Source organism: Microcaecilia unicolor, chromosome 1 (assembly GCF_901765095.1).
Source record: "Microcaecilia unicolor chromosome 1, aMicUni1.1, whole genome shotgun sequence".
NCBI classification, from domain to species: Eukaryota; Metazoa; Chordata; class Amphibia; order Gymnophiona; family Siphonopidae; genus Microcaecilia; species Microcaecilia unicolor.
Window position 1 is genome coordinate 679,796,739 of NC_044031.1, and position 20,194 is coordinate 679,816,932.

General features: G+C 43.6%; 1 protein-coding gene across 12 annotated transcripts in view; it reads left to right on the forward strand.

Moving 5' to 3' along the window:
- CELF6 (CUGBP Elav-like family member 6) overlaps positions 1-20,194 on the forward strand; it is a 660,136-nt gene that overhangs the window by 610,517 nt on the left and 29,425 nt on the right. For 11 of the 12 annotated variants that reach the window (XM_030187745.1, XM_030187705.1, XM_030187697.1 and 8 more), the window contains 3 exons: positions 2,251-2,394; positions 9,926-10,070; positions 14,381-14,530. In XM_030187745.1, the coding sequence (XP_030043605.1) occupies positions 2,251-2,394; positions 9,926-10,070; positions 14,381-14,530 (439 nt within the window). The remainder of the gene's footprint in view (positions 1-2,250; positions 2,395-9,925; positions 10,071-14,380; positions 14,531-20,194) is intronic. The other variant, XM_030187730.1, reaches the window with a different exon arrangement.

Sequence of the window (20,194 nt, forward strand, 5' to 3'; positions counted from 1 at the left end):
CTTGTAAAAGTTTCAGTTCTTCATCAGCAGCGAGCAGCAACTCATACCTGCTGTTCGTGCCAGCCCCAAGCCTTCCCTCTGGTACAACTTCCTATTTCTGCAATTCTGCATAGGCATAACCAGGTCAAAGGAAAGGTTTGGGACCAATGTGAACAGGGGGTATGAGGTGGAGGTGGAGTTGAGAGGGACCCAAATGCCTGTGGGGGAGGGGAAGGAGAGATGCTGGGAGGTGGGGTGTGATTCTTGTGCCCAACCACTTTGGGCTCAAGCCCACCCAAAATTGAGTGTCTAGCTTAGCTATGGCCTTGCCTCAGATACCTCTTCCTACCCCACCAGAATGCCTTCCCAACTAGAAGGAGGACACACATTTATCTCCTCTCGGCTGGGCTCCAGGGTTGCTCTGACTACGGCTATTCTCACTTGATTCTTTTCTCCCTGCTAAAGCAGTGGTCAGTGAGTCTTTTTTTACTTCCAGTTGTATAGTCTACCACTTATTCATGTGGTGTACAGGGAAATCGGGTATATGCAGAAATTTAATAGCTGACTGGCGGCTGATATATTGGAGATTATTTAGACATATTTCAACATATAAATAACAGTATTTAGATGTGTAGACTGCATATGTGTGTAAATGGCTATTTCAGAAAAACACACCTTACAGAGATTTTAAGGCAGCATGGTAGCTGTGTACTTTGGATGTGCCTTGGGTGGGACAGAAATCTATACCTGTATTCCTCATTTTACAAGGGAATATGTGTTTATTGGAAAAAAGTTTTCCTGTTGGGTTTTATACCAGCTTAGAGGCTCACAAAAAAAAATTTTAAGTGCTCATTTTGGCCAGGGCCTCACACAAGGGATTAAGAGAGAAATTTTCCTTAATCCCTTGTTGTTTATTAGAGCCTTTAAAATAAAACAAAATTGAAGTTTCAACCTCACTACTTAATTGACAGCACGTAAATGTCTAGGTTTGCAAAATGGAATCACACACATTAATGCTGCACCACTTTCATGTGGATGTTGTGAAACTGTGATTTCCACATGGAAGCTGCCAGCTTCATGCCACTTATTTTTTGTTCCATATATGTATTTATAAAATAGCTGCTTCTGATGTGTGTGCTGGTAAATACATGTGCACTCCTGCATGTTCTTATAGATATTTTACAGAAGGCTCTGAATTTGACAGAGCCTTTTGTAAAATGCCACTAGAATTAAGCATGTCCTGAACTGGATTCTAAATTCCAATCCCAACATTCTATGTAAAATGAACCTTGTTATCTACTAATTGTTATTTTCCTTTCACTTTTTATTGTCCTTGTTTTGTGAACTGTTTACAAGCTGTATTATGGACTTTGACCCTATTTTTTTTCTTTATTTGGGAAGTCTGAGAGAGAGAGAGGGTAATTTTAGAACCAGTTGCATAATTGGATATATCTATGTATTTGTAAATCTGCTGCTTACACATGTATTTACTAGTGGAGCAAGGCACACATGTTTATTTATGGCTGCTCCACATGTGTGTGTCTGTTGAGATTTACATGTGTAAGGCCTTGTTTACTATGCCGTGCTAGAGGCGCTAGTATTTTTAGCGTGTGCTAAACATTAGCATGTGCTAACCGTTTAGATGCCCATAATATTCCTATGGGCATCTACATGGTTAGTGCATGCTAAAAATGCTAGCATGCTTTAGTAAACAGGGCCCATACTTTGCATATACATAAACCTTAAACTCTTCTCCCAGGGATACACATTTAAAAATGGTTTAAAATATTCAGGATTAAACCTATACATACTTTCATACATGTATCCACAGTATTATTTGAGAAATACACAGAAAGTCTTTCTAAAGCTATGTCCATAATCTAACATCTAGTTATTTCATTTAATTTATTTAAATGTATAAAAGCTTCCTGATCATTACTGTGTTTCTGGCTTTCATTTGTTCCCTCTTTTACTGACATCTCTCCACTCTTTTATATCTTGCCTTTTTTTGTTTTCTTCCAGTTAACACATGCACTTCCCCATCCTTATCTCTTGTTGTTTATCTGTCCTTACACTATCCTTCTCCGGTGACTCTTATTCTACCAACAGACATGTAATCCCTTTTTTCATATCTTGCATCTTACTCTCGCTGTCAATCATTTTGCTGTGAGGTGAGTTTTTTTGGTGATGGTGCAGCAGAACAAGGCTAGTTCTTACAAAAGACCACCTCAGATCTCTATGGGCTATTCAATTGTCCTTTCTTTTCCAAAGGGGGCTTCATCCAGTCTGGTAGTGAAGTTTGCAGACACAGACAAGGAGAGGACTTTGAGGAGAATGCATCAGATGGCAGGCCAGCTGGGTATCTTTAACCCTATGACAATACAGTTTGGCGCTTATGGAGCATATACGCAAGCGGTAAGAAACTCAGGGCCCCTTTTACTTAGTCTCGTTGGCGCCTACACGTGCCCTGCGCACGCCAAATTGAAGTTACTGCCCAGTTACCGCGTGGCCCTTGCAGTAACTTCAATTTTGACGTGCATCCATTACGTGCGTCTGAAAAATATTTTTTATTTTCTGGCAAGCATAGCAGACGCGCCAAGTGGCATCTGATGCGCACAGGTCGTTACCACTCAAATTCTTTACCGCTAGGTCTATGGCTGGTGGTAAGGTCTCAGACCTAAAATGGATGCGCAGCAATTTTGATTTTGCCGCACATCCATTTTTGGGGAAAAAAGAGGCCTTTTTTACAGGCACGCTGAAAAATGGATTGGTGCGCACCCAAAACCCACGCCTACACTACCACAAGCCATTTTTCAGCGCGCCTTTGTAAAAGGACCCCTCAAGCTACTTATTTGATCAGTGAATAAAGAAGTCACGAATGTCTGAATGCATTCATGTGTAAATGTATTCAAGAGCAAGCCTCCTTATCTCTGTGTGGCTGCATTTGATAAAAAATGATGGTTGCATTGTTAGATTTTTCAGGCTAAATTAAATAATTACTTATTAAAACTATTGAGCTGGATTTTCAGCAGCAAAGGCAATTGTAATATTTTAAACGGTGGCAACAACATTATTAAATTATTATGTATATTTATTGACACTATACATATAGAGCTAGATTCTATTTATGGAGCCTAAAAAATCAGCGCCAATCGAAAACACGCTTAGGTGTATTCTATAAACAGCATCCACACAACTAGAATTTAGGTGCAGCAAATTACACCAATGAAAACCTGGTGTAAATGCCCACACCTAATTTTAGACGTGGATCAGGTTATTCTATAACACTGCACATAAATTTTAGGAATGCCCACGACCTGCCCATGCTTCTCCCATAGCCACACCCACTTTTGGGATCCACGCAATAGAATTTACATGGACTACATTATAGAATACGCTTAGCAAGTAGTGTAAATTCTAATTTGTGCCAATTAGTGCCAATAATTGCTTGTTAACATTCAATTATCCATGCTGATTGGCTTGTTAACCAATTGAATTGCATGTGCAAATCAGAATACACCTAGATTTGCATGCACAACTCTAGTTACACTATATAGAATCTGGGGGATAGGGGGTAATTCTGTAAAGAGGGCACCAACATTTAGGTGTCAAGAATGAGCGTAAATGACCAGAGTACTGGCATATACACATGCACGATATTTCCAATATTCAGATCACGGGAGCAGGGCTGCCTCCTGTGGTCATCGCTGAGCCCAGATATTCAATGCCGGCCCATTTCCAGTGATGGGCATTGAATATGTGATTTATTTTTGGCTGTTTCCAACTTAACCAGCCAAGCCGATTTTCAGCACTGGTCAGTTAAGGTGGAAGCAGCCAAAGATAGACCTGCTGTTTATGTGGCCAAATTTGGCTACCAAACTTAGCTGGCAGTGCACCTAAAATTGGCATATAGCTGGTTATATCGTGCGATATAACCGTCTATCTGCTAAACTCTAACCGGAGACATTCAGCGGCTAGCTGGCTAAGTGCCATTTAACCATCCAGGTGTCATTCCTGGCCGATTAAATGGTTTTGAATACTGGGGGGAATGGTGTGAAGATTAAAGGTGGGCAGAGTGTGGGTGGGGTACGCAGTTATGCACATAAATTATAGAACACTTAGGGGTCAATATTCAGCATTTTGTTGACTGCTGCTGGTATTATACCTGGAAATTCAATGCTGAGTCGTATCCGAGCTCTGGCATTGAATTTCTGGGTTTCTGGAGCTAGCTAAATCATAACTGGTTAAGTACGATATTCAGCCCTTAACCAGCTATGGCGCATCACATAAAGATAGGACTGACTTTTCTACGGTCCTATTTATGCAGTTAACTTGACCGGTTAAATGCTGAATACTGGCATTTAACTGGCCAAGCGCTGACTCTTCCCTCCGGAACGCCCCCAAAATAGCTGGTTTTTAGTTCAACGCTAACCCAGACATTTTTAGTAGCCAGGAGCCATTTCTGGGCAATTAAATCACTTTCCCCCCAATATTTAAATGGAACTTAACTGGCTATCCGACAATATTCAGCGGGAGATCGCCGGTTATCTCCTGCTGAATATTGCCAATTAGCACTTAGCGGATAACTGGTTATATCATGCGATATAATCAGCTATCCACTAATATTCAGCACATCACCAGCTAAGTTTGGCAGCCAAAATAGCAGGAATATCTTTTGGCCGGTTTAAACTTAACCGGCCATGCTGAATATCAGCTTGGTTGGTTAAATGTAAACTGGCCAAAAAACACCTGGATATTCAATGCTGGTCTCCAGAAATGGCCCGGCATTGAATATCTGGGAAGCCCGCCCACCATGAAGGTTAGCCAGACTCCCTCCCGCGGTCTGAGTATTGGGTCCTTTGAATATTGACCCTTTAATTTATATGTTTATTTTTTATTAGCAATATAGGTGCAAGCATTTATGCTAGCTCGATGACTGATGTAAGTGATCACACCTAAATTATATGTGCCTACTTTATCTGTTACGCTAGTATTCTATAAAGAAAAGTAGGTATCTACTTTCCTTTATAGAATAGACTCCAAATAGACACTTTCTTGGTGCCCTTATAGTCAAGAGTTTGGAATATGCATTTAGGGGGCAATTCTCTAACATAGACGCCAATATTTATTTCCCCATTACACATATAAATATTTAGAATAATGTCATTTACGTGTACTTATGCACACATAGGCATTAAGGGGCCCTTTTACTAAGGTGTGCCAAAAAATGGCCTGTGCTGGTGTAGGCGCGTGTATTGGACCCGCACAGGTCTATTTTTCAGCGAGCCTGCAAAAAAGGCATTTTTTCGACCGAAAATGGATATGCGGCAAAATAAAAATCAGCTCTCATCCATTTTGGGTCTGAGACCTTACCACCACCCATTGACTTAGCGGTGAGGTCTAAAAGTGTTAACTGGGCAGTAATCATCAGCGTGCGTACACTGACGATTACCGCCCGGTTAGCTCCACTTGGTAGAAAATAGATATTATTTTCTGCTGTGCATTTTGGATGTGAGTCAAATTTAGTTCTAATTTGCATGCATTATACGCACGTAGGCGCCTACGCGCATTAGTAAAAAGGGCCCCTTAAATAACAAAGTTCCACCTAAGCGTTATGCTGTAAATACCTCCCTAACTTACATAGCACATATTTGCATGGGAGGTGTACACCTGGGTGGAGCATAGGCAGGGCTGAAGCTTAGACACGTAACTTATAGAACACTGTACGTTACATCATATCTGCAATTTTCAGGCACTAACACTTATACCAGCTCTATGGCATCTGGAGCACCCAGTTCTTTTATAAGGGAAAGTAGGTGCCTATTTTCCTTTATAGAATAGGTTACTACCAGGTGCCCTTCTAGCACCTAATTTTAGGTCCTCCTGTTATAGAATTGCCTTCATAATGTAGTCACTAACACCACTACTATTCATTTACTATTAAGCAATCCTAAACTTATGGGTCTTTTTATTAAGGTGCGCTAATGGATTTAGTGTGTGCTAATGATTAGCGTGCACTAAATGATTAGAAGACCATTATATTCCTTTGGGCATCCAGATGTATTAACTATCAGTTCATTTGCTGAATATTGCCTCTTTACAGGTAATTTCTCATTGCCTCCCTTGCTCTGCTCCTTCACTATATGGATTTTGGTGGAGCAGTTTTTACCATTATTCAGTCTACCACTTTCCATATAAAGGGTAATTTTGTAACTAGGTGCACCTGTTTACACGCATAAGTACAATTTAAGCGTTATTTTGCAAGGTGCACCTATGTGCTATAGCCAGTGCTTTTTTTGTAGAAAAAAAGGTGCCGGTACTCATTATGGGCGGGGTCACCACATATGGCTCCACCCCTATGATAGCCACACCCACATTAACCACACCCCCTATACCAGCCATGGCTCATATAAACAGACATCATTGAAAATATTACAGCACTATAGGAGAAAAAAATAACGTGATTTTTTTTCATTATAAATAATCTCTGTAAGCTCTTACAGCTCCAGTATACCCAGTGCAAAATAAGACAGCCAATGTAAATTCTCAAATTGGACATATTACAAACACTAAAATGAAAATAAAATGATTTCTTTCTACCTTTGTTGGCTGGTGACTGTTTTTCTTTCCATATTGGTCCCAGTCTGTGATTCTCCTTTCCTTTGTTTTCGCTTAACTCTTCTGTGCCATTTGTCATTTTTGTCTCCTTTTTCTTTGCTTTCTTCAATATTTTTCAGGCTCTCTCTCTGTCCAGATTTAATTCATTCTTACTATTCATTCTTTAATTTCCTTCATCTACCTGTGGCTTTTCATCTTTTCCTCACCCTTGTTCTCCCCATGCCCCTTCCTCTTATTCTCCAGTCTTTCTCTATTCCCCTTTTCCATCCAGCAGCTCTGCTTTCTCTCCCCATCCTTCCAGTGTCTCCCCTATTTCTTTCTGCATTCTTCCATCCAGCGTCTTCCCTCTTTCTTTCTTTCTCTCCCTATCCTTCTGTTTTCCCTCTCTCTCGCCCCATCCTTCCATCTGTTTTTCCCTCTCTCTCTCTCCCCATCCTTCCATCTGTTTTCCCCCTCTCTTTCCCCATCCTTCCATCTGTTTTCCCTCTCTCTTTCCCCATCCTTCCATCTGTTTTCCCCCTCTCTCTCCCCATCCTTCCATTTGTTTTCCCCTCTCTCTTTCCCCATCCTTCCATCTGTTTTCCTTCTCTCTCTCCCCATCCTTCCATCTGTTTTCCCTCTCTCTCCCCATCCTTCCATCTGTTTTCCCTCTCTCTTTCCCCATCCTTCCATCTGTTTTTCCCTCTCTACTCAATCCTTCCATCTGTGTTTTCCCTCTCTCTCCAATACTTCCATCTGCTTTTCCATCTCTCTCCCCATCCTTCCATCTGTTTTTCCCCTCTCTCCCCAATCCTTCCATCTGTGTTTCCCTTCTCTCCCCAATCCTTCTATCTGTTTTTCCCTCTCTCTCCCCAATCCTTCCATCTGTGTTTCCCCTCTCTCCCCAATCCTTCCCTCTGTTGTTTTCCCTCTTTCTCTCTCTCCCCAATCCTTCCCTCTGTTGTTTTCCCTCTTTCTCTCTCTCCCCAATCCTTCCCTCTGTTGTTTTCCCTCTTTCTCTCTCTCCCCAATCCTTCCCTCTGTTGTTTTCCCTCTCTCTCTCTCTTCCCAATCCTTCCCTCTGTTGGTTTCCCTCTTTCTCTCTCTCCCCAATCCTTCCCTCTGCTGGTTTCCCTCTCCCTGCCAAGTTTCCCACGAACGGCGCGAAGTCACGACGCACGCGGCACCAGCCCCTATTTCTGGCCGCTGCTGCTTCTCCTGTTGAGCAGCAGCGGCCGCTACACAAAGAAAAAGAAGATTTAAAAAAAAAATTGAAACCTGGCTGAAACGCAGCACCCCGGCACTTTGGACAGCCATTAGGCATTGGCTGTTGCCCCGCAGCCGCTCCTCCTCTTGCCTCTACATCACTGCCCCTGGAGGAAGACCCCGGAAGAGTGCAGTGACGTAGAGGCAAGAGGAGGAGCGGCTGCGGGGCAACAGCCAATGCCTAATGGCTGTCTACAGTGCCGGGGTGCCGCGTTTCAGCCAGGTTTGAAGTTTATTTTAAAATCTTTTTCTTTGTGTAACGGCCGCTGCTGCTCAACAGGAGAAGCAGCAGCGGCCGGAAATGGGGGCTGGCACTGCGTGCGGGACATGGACTCACCGGGTGGGGGGTGGGGGGAGCAAAAAAAAAAAAGGTGCCGGTACGCCGTACCGTTGCGTACCGGCACAAAAAAAGCACTGGCTATAGCATACAAGAGAGGGGCCTACAAGTGAATGAAGCATGGTTGGAACATGGATGGGACTCCCATTTATGCATGTAACTTGCCACATTTAGGCACCTGCAGTTATGCCAAGCCAATGGCTGGTGTGATTGTGGGTGCCTAAATTGTAGGTGTGTCAGTTCCAGGTCATGCTAGTATTCTATAATAGAATCTGGGTATTGTAATAGAACAGGTTCTCACTATACAACATTGGAGCACCTAAACAGGGGCACCCACTTATAGAATTGTCCCCACAGTGGCTGAAAAATCAGTGGATAAAGAAGTTATACTTTAACCGATTCCGGTAAATGTATAATATCCTTTGAAAATGAATCCCATGTTTTATCAACCTGGTATATTTGTAGCTATTCTGTGGAGTGCTATCTTACCATTTTCTTATTCACTACTGAAGTAAAGATTAATAAATAAAAATAAAAACAAACAAAAATATCTAAGGTAATACCTTTTCATTGAACAAATTTAATGCATTTCTTGACTAGCTTTTGCGAGCTAACACTCCCTTCCTCAGATGAGAGCAAGAGAATGCAAGAAGTATCTCTCAAGAGAACACATTTGAAATCAGAAATTAATGTACTATAGGTTGTTCAGTGATCATGACATGCCCCCTCTAGGTTATATCGTTGAGTCAAGAACTCAGCAGTAAACTCCCTTATCATGAATTATTTACAGACTTCATTTACAATTTTAAATGGGAAGTCTCTATGTATTTCTTGCCAGCAATTCACATGCAGCCACTTTTTATAGCCACTTGCACAACTTAATCCAGAATACTTCCCACAAACTAGACCTTTTTTCTGTTCCAAATTACAGCTTTTGGCTCTAACAAATTCTTAGCTTATGTGCCTTTTCCAGCTCTGTACTACAACATTTTTCTAAGTAGGGGATTACTTCATGTGGCCTGGTCAGCAATGCCCAACCCTCTAACAACTCCCTGGTAACACTCTAAAAACAAATACAATTACAATGACACTTTAGTATCTTATCCCAGCCTGACTGTTTGTTCCCCAGCACAGGCTAATTGTTAAACACCAGGCTAATACTTCTATATAACTTATCTAGCCTGGTCACTGGCACATTGCATTTTATGAAAACTCAAAAATACTGTCACCTTTCTTAAATGTACAGTAAACTCAGAACAATACTTAAGTTCCTACCTTTACTTTCACATTCTCCACATAAGGGTAAGTCTCCTAAATCTACCCTTCTGGCTGGAGTTCCTGTGACCCAAGCTCCTCTCCTTTGCTCAACTGCTGCCAGTCTGGCCTTTTCCTTGAGATCACTAAAAGGCTATCTAACAGGGCACAGGTATTTGATTATCTTTCTCTTTCCAGTGAGCTCTTACTCATTTCCTACTCGAGTTCCTAGTGTTCCTGTGAGCTCACTGCCTTTTGGAGCTCTCTCTACCATAAGGCTGATATAAAGTGCTCCAGCGTACCACAGTAAGATACAGCTATAAACATCTCCAAACATAAATGACCCTGAAGTGATTCATAAATAAAATAATGAGTTCTTTCTAATTTTGTTTGCTTTATATTTTCCTCCATGTTTTATTCATTTTCTTCTTTTTTTTCTTTATCTTTCTCATCTTTTATTTCTTCCATTTCTTTCTTCTTCTTTTACTTAAGATAATGCAGCAGCAGGCAGCACTAATGGCTGCAGCGCAAGGCACTTGCCTGAATCCTATGGCTGCAATTGCAGCAGCGCAGATGCAGCAGATGGCAGCCTTCAATGTTAGTGGACTGGTAGCTGCACCCATGACACCCTCATCAGGTAACAGTCATTCTTTAATCATTATAAAGTACATTGAAATAACGTGAAAGTAAAAGAAGGGGCGACCAGTGTGTAGAGTATGACTTTAGAAAATACGTGAAAAAAAGAAGTTTGCTGATTGAGAGCTACTCAAAAGACTGGACTAAATTGTACATTTCTATTTTACTTGTTATGAAAAAGAAAGTGCTGAGTTGATCTTGGAGGCCACGTGTAATTCAACCAACTTTATGTGGCAAGGCAGTTACGCTCAAGTCTGCCTTGGAGGCTGTGTAGAACTAATCATAGACTTGTAACTGGACTTAGGTTGTATAGAATCAACAATGACCTCTCAATATCCTATATAATAATTTGCACCTCCAACGTTCCATCACTGTCTGGCTGCCTGGGTTCATAACATCTCATGATGTCAGCCAGCCTCCAGCGTTCCATTCCCCTTCACTCCAGGCAGCTGAGGAACAGGTACAGGCCAGCAATTAGCAGAAGGCAATGTCAGATTCAGGCTACCGGTTCAGACAGGTGGCTAGCAGAACTCAGAGTCAGGTTTAGGCTTACAGATTTAGGCAGGCAGCTAGCAGAAGTCGAAGTCAGGTTCAGGCCTATGGGTTCAAGCAGGCAGCTAACAGAAGTCAGAGTCAGGTACAGGCTTACAGGTTCAGGCAGGCGGCTAGCAGAAGTCAGAATCATGTTCAGGTTAACAGGTTCAGGCAGGCAGGTAGCAGAAGTCAGAGTAAGATTCAGGCTTACAGGTCCAGGCGGTGACTAGCAGAAGTCAGTCAGGTTCAAGCTTACAGGTTCAGGCTGGCAGCTAGCAGAAGTCAGAGTCAGGTTCAGGCTTACAGGTTTAGGCAGGCAAGAGACAAAAGCAAAACTGTACCAGTGCTTACCAACAAAGTATTAGGTGAGGCGATGCGACCCAGACAGGCTCTCACCTAAGAAGGGAAGGTGTCTGATGTCACAGGTGGACAGAGCCGCATGTTTTAAGTGCAGGGGCGTGTCCAGGGAAAGCGTTGCGTGTGTCGAACATGGAAGATGCACCAGGGGACGGAGCAGAATGCACTCAAGGATGGAACAGAGCCCACCGAGCCCAATGCGGCAGCCGGTCAGTAACGCCGCAGTCACGTGCACCAAACGCCCAGCATTTGCCTCAGTTGAAGTTGTGACACATAGCACTGTACATGATATAGGTGCAGGTGCTCCTGGGGGTACAGGTAGGATGGACCTGGGGCAGAGTTGCAAGATAGGCATGTATATTATAACATGGTGGTATATCAGATCCATGACCCTTACCCTTTTCCTGTTTTGACACAAATTTAAGTACACCTTGTGCCTGCCTCACAGTAAGTGTATATGTCTGCACCTACTTTCTTGGGGGGAGTGATATTTTGTGTTGCCAAATAGACACATATGCTGTGTTTCCTTTTTACAGTAGGCACAATATATGGTCTAGGCACCCTGATATAAAGTTCCCCTCAATAAGAGGATATAGCTTTATGAACAAAGGCAGCTCCCTTTCTAAAAGTTTTGTTATGTGTAAGCACATTTCAGCTTATTGTTAGTATTATTACTCCCTTTTGCTGAAATTTCGTCTAGTGTTATCTGTTGTTGTGGTTTTTGCCATTAAATCAGCATTTGGTACAGTGTACGGACATTTCATCACCAGACATTTCATCACAACAGGTCATCATGTATGAATGTAAATGTATTCAAATTATACATGTGAAAAACTTATGACAAATGGGGGCATGTCAGCACACATCTGCACCTGTTCTTTTGCACCTAAATATGATCCTCGGAAAAACTTCTTACACCTAAAATGTTTGTGAGGCTCATATTTAGGCACAGGAGAATAGCATTGTCTTCACCTTAATCTGCCACTTTATCATGCAACACCTCACCACTGCAGACAATTCATTTCGTGCCACTTTATCATGTATTTAAACTAAACTTGCAGGGGGAGCATGCCAGTAATCAGTGACGTTCCAATGTTGGCTGCCACATAGGAGGATCGCCACTGCTCACTCCCCCCCCCCCCCCCAGTGCATCACCCCCCCCCCCCCCAGCGCATCACCTCCACCTCCCTGGCACATCACCTCCAACCACCCAGCGCATCACCTCCACCCCTTGGTACATCACCTCCTGGGAATGCAGGGATCAGCTGCACATCTGTTGGCTCTGCCAGTTCCCTGCCGCAGAGCAGGAAGTAACGTCAGAGGGAGCAGGGAATCAGCGGACCCAACAGCTGTATGGCTGCTCCCTGCACCGCCTTGCAGCATGCACCTGGAGCGGACAGCGCCCCCCCCCCCCCACCGCCCCACCCTTATAACGCCACTACCATTAATCGCAGCCTCTTTGTGTGAATGTCCAAAGGAAAAAGGAAGTGCCAGCATACTTTGACACCTATTCTTTTGTGCCTAAATATGATCCTCACTAAACACATACTGAAGCCATGCACCCTGATTTTCTTTCCTGTTTTACCTAACAAGTTTCCAGTGTTACCTTGCTTCCCCCCTCACCCCTCACCCTGTTCCCATCCTTCCCAACCCAATTGTGCTATGTAATTGCCTGCCAGTGATGAACTGTCATGTTTCTAACTTTTCATCACCTTTGTGTGCAAGTTTTTTTATGCATATTCATTGTGCATTATGTGATATGTGCTATTTTAAATGTAAATATCTTTGTTCCATTTGCAGAGCAAGTTTTCTGTGTATATAATTTGAATACATTTAACTTTCTATGAGTGTTTTTCTATGCCTTGTGAAAATTTTATGTGTAAGAAATTTTAGCAAGCTCATATTTAGGTAGATGTGTGCTTGCATGCCCTTTCCATTGCCATTTTTCTGTGCGTATAATTTGAAGCATCACGTGATAAAGTGTCCACAGTGTTGAATTGTCCCAGTGATGAAATGCCCTAGTGATAAAGTGTCCTGCTGATAAAGTGTCTCAATGATGAAGTGTCCTGGTCATGACGTGTCTTGATGAAATGCTCCAGTGATAAATTGTCTCAGTGATGAAGTGTCTCAGCAATGAAGTGTCTCAGTGATGACCTGTCCCAATGATAAAGCATCCTGGTGATAAAGTGTCTCTGATGAAATATCCCAGTGATAAAGTGTCCTGTAATGAAATATCCCAATGATAAAATGTCCTGTGATAAAATGCTCCAGTGTTGAAGTGTCCCAATGATAAAGTATCTTGATGAAGTTCTCAGTGATGAAATATCCCAGTGATAAAGTGTCCAGTGATATGTGTCTCACAGATGACATGTCCCAGTGTTGCAGTGTCCCAGCAATGAAGTGTCTCGATAATGAAATGTCCCAGTGATAAAGGGTCTTGGTGATGAATTATCTCGGTGATAGTGCCCTGGTGATAAAGTGTCCTGTGATAAAGTGTCTCTGATGACATGCCCCAATGATAAAGTATCTCAATGATGAAATGTCCCAGTGATAAAGCATCTTGGTGATGAACTGTCCCGGTTATAAAGTGTCTCAGTAATGAAGGGTCTGGTGATGAAATGTCACCATAGCATTTGGCACAGTCCTATGAGAGAATTTTACTAACAAGGCACCTACTTTCCTTTACAGAATACAAGCTTAACCAGTGACCATTTATGCCAGCTGGTGTAAATGTACCTAAATGCCAAAGATATGTGCATAAATTATAGCATTAGATAAATTATGTGCATAAGTATGAGTCCCACCCATGCTCCACTCTGAATCCTCCCATATGTATGCCCCCTTGAAAATACATACTATCTGAGATACACACTTATTTACAGAATAGTGCTTAGGCAGAATATTGGCATATACATTCATATGTGTGCGCATAACATGCACAAGGAGCCTTCAATAGAGGGGGTGTCAACTCAGAATTTTATTGATCAAACCCGACACGATCCGTGTTTTGGAGACACTGCCTACATCGGAGGTCTTTCAATGATCACAAAATCCAAAGGTGTCAAACAAATCAGTGGAAAATTCACATAAACGACGCCGACTTATTTGCTACACTACAGCAGAGCGTCTTACTACGTGAGAGCATTTTTTGGCATTTTACCTTTGTACCTGTGCCGTTGTCCGCATCATTTATGTGAACTCAGATTTAGCATTTTCCATTTGAAGGCTCTTTGTGCTTCATTTGGTTTGTTGCTTCTTCAGGTGTACTTTGGATTCCCTCTCTTACAGCCTCTGCACATAACATGCATAACTGCTTCTATTCTAGACATTTAAGCATGGAACATGCACATAAATGTTACTGCCTATATTATAGCATTACCCCCATAATGCTGTAATTCTCTTTTTCCCTTTCTGACTTAGGCACAAGCACACCTCCAGGGATCAGCACAGCTACTGTACCCAGTATAGCTGCACCCATTGGGGTAAATGGATTTAGTGCTCTCCCACCACAGACCAATGGACAGCCAGCATCAGAGACCATTTACACCAATGGAATCCATCCGTATCCAGGTGTGTTGGAAGAGTGAAGGAAGAAAGGGAAGACTGGGAAGGACATGATTGTATTACATAAAGTACTTTGAGGATCCTCAGTCTGTCAGATCACTTAGGTTGACTAAATTTTCCTGTTCTTATAATTGGGGGTTGGGGAGAGGAAATTGTTTGTGGCAGATCATTTCAGTGAGTATGGCCTGTTTCACATAATACCAGAAAAGTGGGAAATTAAAGAAGGCTAGGCAAATGGCAGGATGAACAAGCCAAATGTATTGCTGCGATGTATAAAATTTGATGCACAAAGCTCAAAGACCATGCAAACTTGAATGATGCATTCTGCAAAATGCTAATGCAATGTAGCACTAAGTATTCCAATAGAATGAAAGCGCCATATACAGTGTATAGGTTAGTCTCTTTCTCATAGAGTGCATCATTCATGCTTGCACAGTCTTTTTCAAGACCATTGAATTTATTTTCAACTCGGCTGCACGTATTCTCTTTTACATCATGTCATCAGACTCCTGACGCAGGCACATCGATGCCGAAATGTGGTGCGGTGTCGAGTTTTGTGCATTGATTTTGAGCTTTGTGCATCAAATTTTATACATCGCAGCAATAAATTTGGCTTGTTCATCCTGTCTTTTGCCTAGCCTTCCTTCATTTCCCACTTTTCTGGTGTGCATCCTTTCCCCGTGGGACTTTTGTGTCCAGCTTTGTTCTGGTTCCTGCATTGTATTACATCAGGCAGCAGCATGTGTATTTTTTTAGATTACTGTTCAAAGACTGAAAGCATGAAATGTTATTAGCCAATTATGGGTTTGTATTCCTCTTTACATTAGAATCCCATATATAGAGTGCTTTATAAGATTAGCAATTTTCATTTTAAAATAATATGAAGCAAATAAGCAAACCCTAAGAGGCTTTATTGTGTATGGATTGTGTAGAGTTACTATGTTAGGGCTTATATTCACCATTCTGTCATCTCAGATCACAATAGGGTAAAGGACCCCCATCCTCCATTTCAATCATAGGACACCTTGAACATCTTTTAAGATTATGTCATGTACAGTTAGGGTTTCAGCTTCAGTTTTAACTTTGTAGGAGTGATATGACAAATAGTGATGTTATATACTTTTTTGCAGGCTGTGTTATTGTGCTTATGAAATACTTTGGATATCTCCATTATTGCTATGTACAGTTACTTTGATTGAGTACTGAGCAATTTTCACTGGTTTTCTCACAAAGAGATCCATGATAACAGCTTTAGGCATGTCAGTTTTGCCAAGCAATTTGATAGTCTCAAGAGAACAGATTATCTAGTTGTGGCATTTTAACTCCCATGTAGGGAAGCACTAAGATTAGCAATTTTCTTTTCTCACTAGATTAATCACGATTGAAAATACCAAAAGTGGTAGTTCAGAAAAATAAGACTAGAAAAGCCCTGAAGCCATCTAATTACCAAGGAGTTTGAGTGAACAGAAGCCAGTGGGCCATTGGTTGGGAGTAGGGATAAATTACAGCCTATGAGAGTTTAACCATCACATCCATTCCGAGTGGCCAAAATGTATTTATTGTGTTTGCCTTTAGCTCATACATTTTCATTTGTAGCTCAAGATGGGTTGTGTTCAGGTACAGAAGTTACATCCCTGTCCTCAGAGAGTTCATAATCTAGATCTGTGACCAATTGAAGGAGGAGTGACTTGTCCAAGGTGACAAAGAGTGTCAGTAGGATTTGAACCCTGATTTCCCTGGTTGTCAGCCTGCTACTCTAACCAGTGTTGGAAAAATTCCCATCAGAAGAATAAGCTGAACATAGGCAATAGGCAATTACAGCAGCAAACATATTTGTGTGTATGGAGGGGGGGGGGGGGTGAATGTGTTTAAACACCTTTTCTCTATTCAAGTTACTATGCTAATGAAGGTATACCATGCCCTTTCATCTCAAAGTCAACTGGTGCTGTTGTAGAGTTCCCTCATTTTGGCAGCCTGCCCATTGCCTGAGCATTTGGCTCTATTTGCTATTGGAGTACTTTCTCCCAGTTCTGGGGATTTTATTTATACTACATAATTATTCATTTCCATAGCTATAGTCATAGTTTTCACTAGTAAAACCCAAGCCAGAAGACCCAAGGTACATATTCAGAAACCCACAGCTCAGGTAACATAATCAAATTACATTTTCTGGATATTTGATGCTAACAGTAGCCCTGAATAGTGGGTCTAAATTTATGTGGGTAAAGTTACCCTGTTACTTGACTGAGTGTAGTCAATAGAAATAAAACATGGAAAAGAAAATTAAGATGATACCTTTTTTCTCCGAGGACAAGCAGGCTGCTTGTTCTCACATGTGGGTTGACGTCCGCGTCGGCCCAAGAAATGGCAAATTTTTCCCCAGAAAAAATTAAGTTTTGCCAGAGCCTTCTGGTGCGTGTATTGCGCATGCGCGGACAACTTCCCGCCCATCACGTGAGCATGCCTCCTCAGTTTTTTCTTGTCCGCAAACAAGGTGACAGGTTTTTTCTGTGCTCCTCGTAAGGCCCAGGAAAAGAGTCTGACGACTTGTATTTATCATTCTTTATTTTTCGTCATTTTTTCTTTAAAAAAAAAACTCCGAGTAGCTAATTCTTAGTTTAGTCCCCTTTTAAAGTTTCCTTTGTTTTTCGACACGGCCGGCTTTAGGCCACGCAGTCGGGTTCTCCCTTTCTTTTTTGTGCCCTTTTTTTTTTTTAATAGGCACAATCGTGTCTTTTGATTTCGCCGAAGCTGTTTTTCCTTCCATGTCATCGAAGACACCCAACGGCTTCAAACGTTGTACTCGGTGCAACCGGACTATCTCAGGTACTGATACCCATGCCTGGTGTATCCAGTGCCTTGGGCCCGACCATAGCCCAGCCACTTGTGGTCTGTGTCTTCGTATGAAGAAACGGACCCAAGCGTCTCAAGAAGCCCAACGAGAAAAGCATTTTGGGGCTCGGTCCGGTCCTTCGACATCGATTTCGGTACCGAGGTCAGCGGCGTCTGCGTCGACATCGACAGGAGCATCGACGTCGGGAGCAAAGGTAATGGCTGCTCAGAGACCAACTTGCGCTGGGAGCAGTGAGGTGTCGAGTGGGTCTCCACCTGCCTTGAGACCTCCTGTTATGCAGGCCCCCCCGGGACCGACCTTCATCGGACCCGGCCCCGAGGAGATGTGAGGATTCCACGTCCTCCTCATCAGTACTGAGCAGTCTCAATGACGGGCGTCAAGTGAAGGCAAAGAAGTACTGTCATCGTTCTCCTTCAACGCATGGTACTGGGAGCTCCGGGGCGTCGAGAGAGTCAGCACCCGAGAAGCATCGGTACCAAGAGGATCGCTCCCCCTCTATACAGGAGGTGCCGATGCATCGGTCTCCTAGCAGCCCGATGCCTGTTCCCGAGCCTCCACAGATTCTGACACCGCTTATTCCACCGACCCCGCAGTCTTCTCCGATGGCGGCTTTCGATGAGTGCATCTGGTCCTTGTTTCCAGAACTTCTGAAGGGACTGCTACAAAAGTCAGCTTCGGTGTCGGGGGTGCTTGCGCCTTCTGTACCATCTACTGCAGCGGTGTCTGGCCCTTCTTCTGCGGTGAGGTCTCCGACTGCGGTGCTGCCTGCCATCCAGGTCGACTCCCCTTCGACGTCGGTGGAGGGAGCTTCACCGCAGTCGGACCGGGCGTCGACCTCTTGACATCGCCATAGAGGACATCGTTTCTCCAGCGTCGAGGCAGGTTCAGAGTCAAAGTACCTTGACACAGGCTTTATCCGACACTGAGCAGGAGCATTCGTGGGAGTCAGAGGAAGATCCCAGGTACTTTTCTTCTGATGAGTCCTTTGGGATTCCCTCTAATCCTTCCCCTCCGCCAGAGAGGAGACTATCTCCACCGGAGAGTCTGCCTTTTTCCTCTTTTGTCCGGGAAATGGCTACGGCTATTCCCTTCCCTGTGGAGGTTGAGGATGAGCCCAGGGCTGAGATGCTCGAGGTCCTGGATTATTCTTCTCCACCTAAAGAGGCTGTAACAGTTCCTCTACATAAGGTACTGGTTGGCCCCTCTGTCTGGCCCTGTGGTCCCGAAGAAAGCTGAATCCCAGTATCGGATCCACGGTGAACCTGGATTGATGAGGTCCCAGTTACCCCACAATTCCATGGTGGTGGATTCTGCCCTCAAGAGAGCCAGGAGTACTAGAGACTATGCTTTGGCGCCCCCAGGCAGAGAAGCTAGAACTCTTGATTCTTTTGGGAGGAAGACGTATCAGGCCGCTATGCTCACCACCAAGATTCAGTCATACCAGCTCTTCACGAGCGTGCACTTGCAAGACTCGATACGGCAACTGTCCAGTTTGGTTGATGCACCGCCTACTGAGTTGGCCGAGCCTTTTCGCCAGGTGGTCAGGCTCCAGTTAAGCATAGCCTCAATAAAAGTGTCCGCACCGGACGACTTGCCAGTTGGAGGGAGGTTGATATTTTTTCAACAAAGGTGGGTGGCCTCTTATAACCTCTGACCGGTGGGTTCTTCAAATAGTCCAGTTAGGATACACCCTCAATCTGGAATCCAAACCTCCAAATTGCTCACCAGGAGCTCATTCATACAGTTCCCAGCACATACAGGTACTTGCAGAGGAACTCTCCGCCCTTCTAAAGGCTCAAGCAGTCAAACCCATTCCACCAAGGGAAATTAGGGCTGGGATTCTATTCCAGGTACTTCCTTGTGCAGAGAAAGACAGGGGACATGCATCCCATCCTAGACCTAAGGGGCCTGAACAAATTGCTGGTTCGAGAAAAGTTCAGGATGGTTTTCCTGGGCACCCTTCTTCCCATGATTCAGGAGAACGATTGGCTATGCTCTCTGGACTTAAAGGATGCTTACACACATATCTTGATACTTCCAGCTCACAGGAAGTATCTTCGATTTTGGCTGGGAACTTAGCACTTTCAGTACCGTGTACTGCCTTTTGGTCTGGTGTCTGCGCCCAGAGTGTTTACAAAGTGTCTGGTGGTAGTAGCAGTGTCACTACGCAGACTGGGAGTGCATGTGTTCCCTTATCTCGATGATTGGCTGGTAAAGAGCACCTCGGAGGCAGGCGCTCTACAGTCCATGCGAATGACTATTCAGGTGCTTGAGCTACTGGGTTTCGTGATCAATTACTCCAAGTCCCATCTCACCCCAGTACAGAAGTTGGAATTCATTGGGGCTCTGTTGAACACAAACACAGCTCGAGCTTATCTTCCCGACGCAAGGACAGACAACATCCTGTCCCTGGTGTCCATGGTTCGAGCGTCTCAACAGATCACGGCTCGGCAGATGTTGAGACTTCTGGGGGACATGGCCTCCAAAGTTCATGTAACTCCCATGGCACATCTACATATGAGATCAGCTCAATGGACCCTAGCTTCCCAGTGGTATCAAGTTGCGGGGGATCTAGAGGATGTAATCCGACTGCCCACCGACTTTCGGAATACCCTTCAGTGGTGAATGATTTGATCCAATTTGACCTTGGGACGTCTATTCCAAATTCCTCAGCCACAAAAAATGCTGATGATGGATGCATCCCTCCTGGGGTGGGGAGCTCATGTAGATGGGCTTCACACTCAAGGAGCTTGGTCCTTTCAGGAAAAAGGTCTTCAGATCAACCTCCTGGAACTGCGAGTGATCTGGAACGCTCT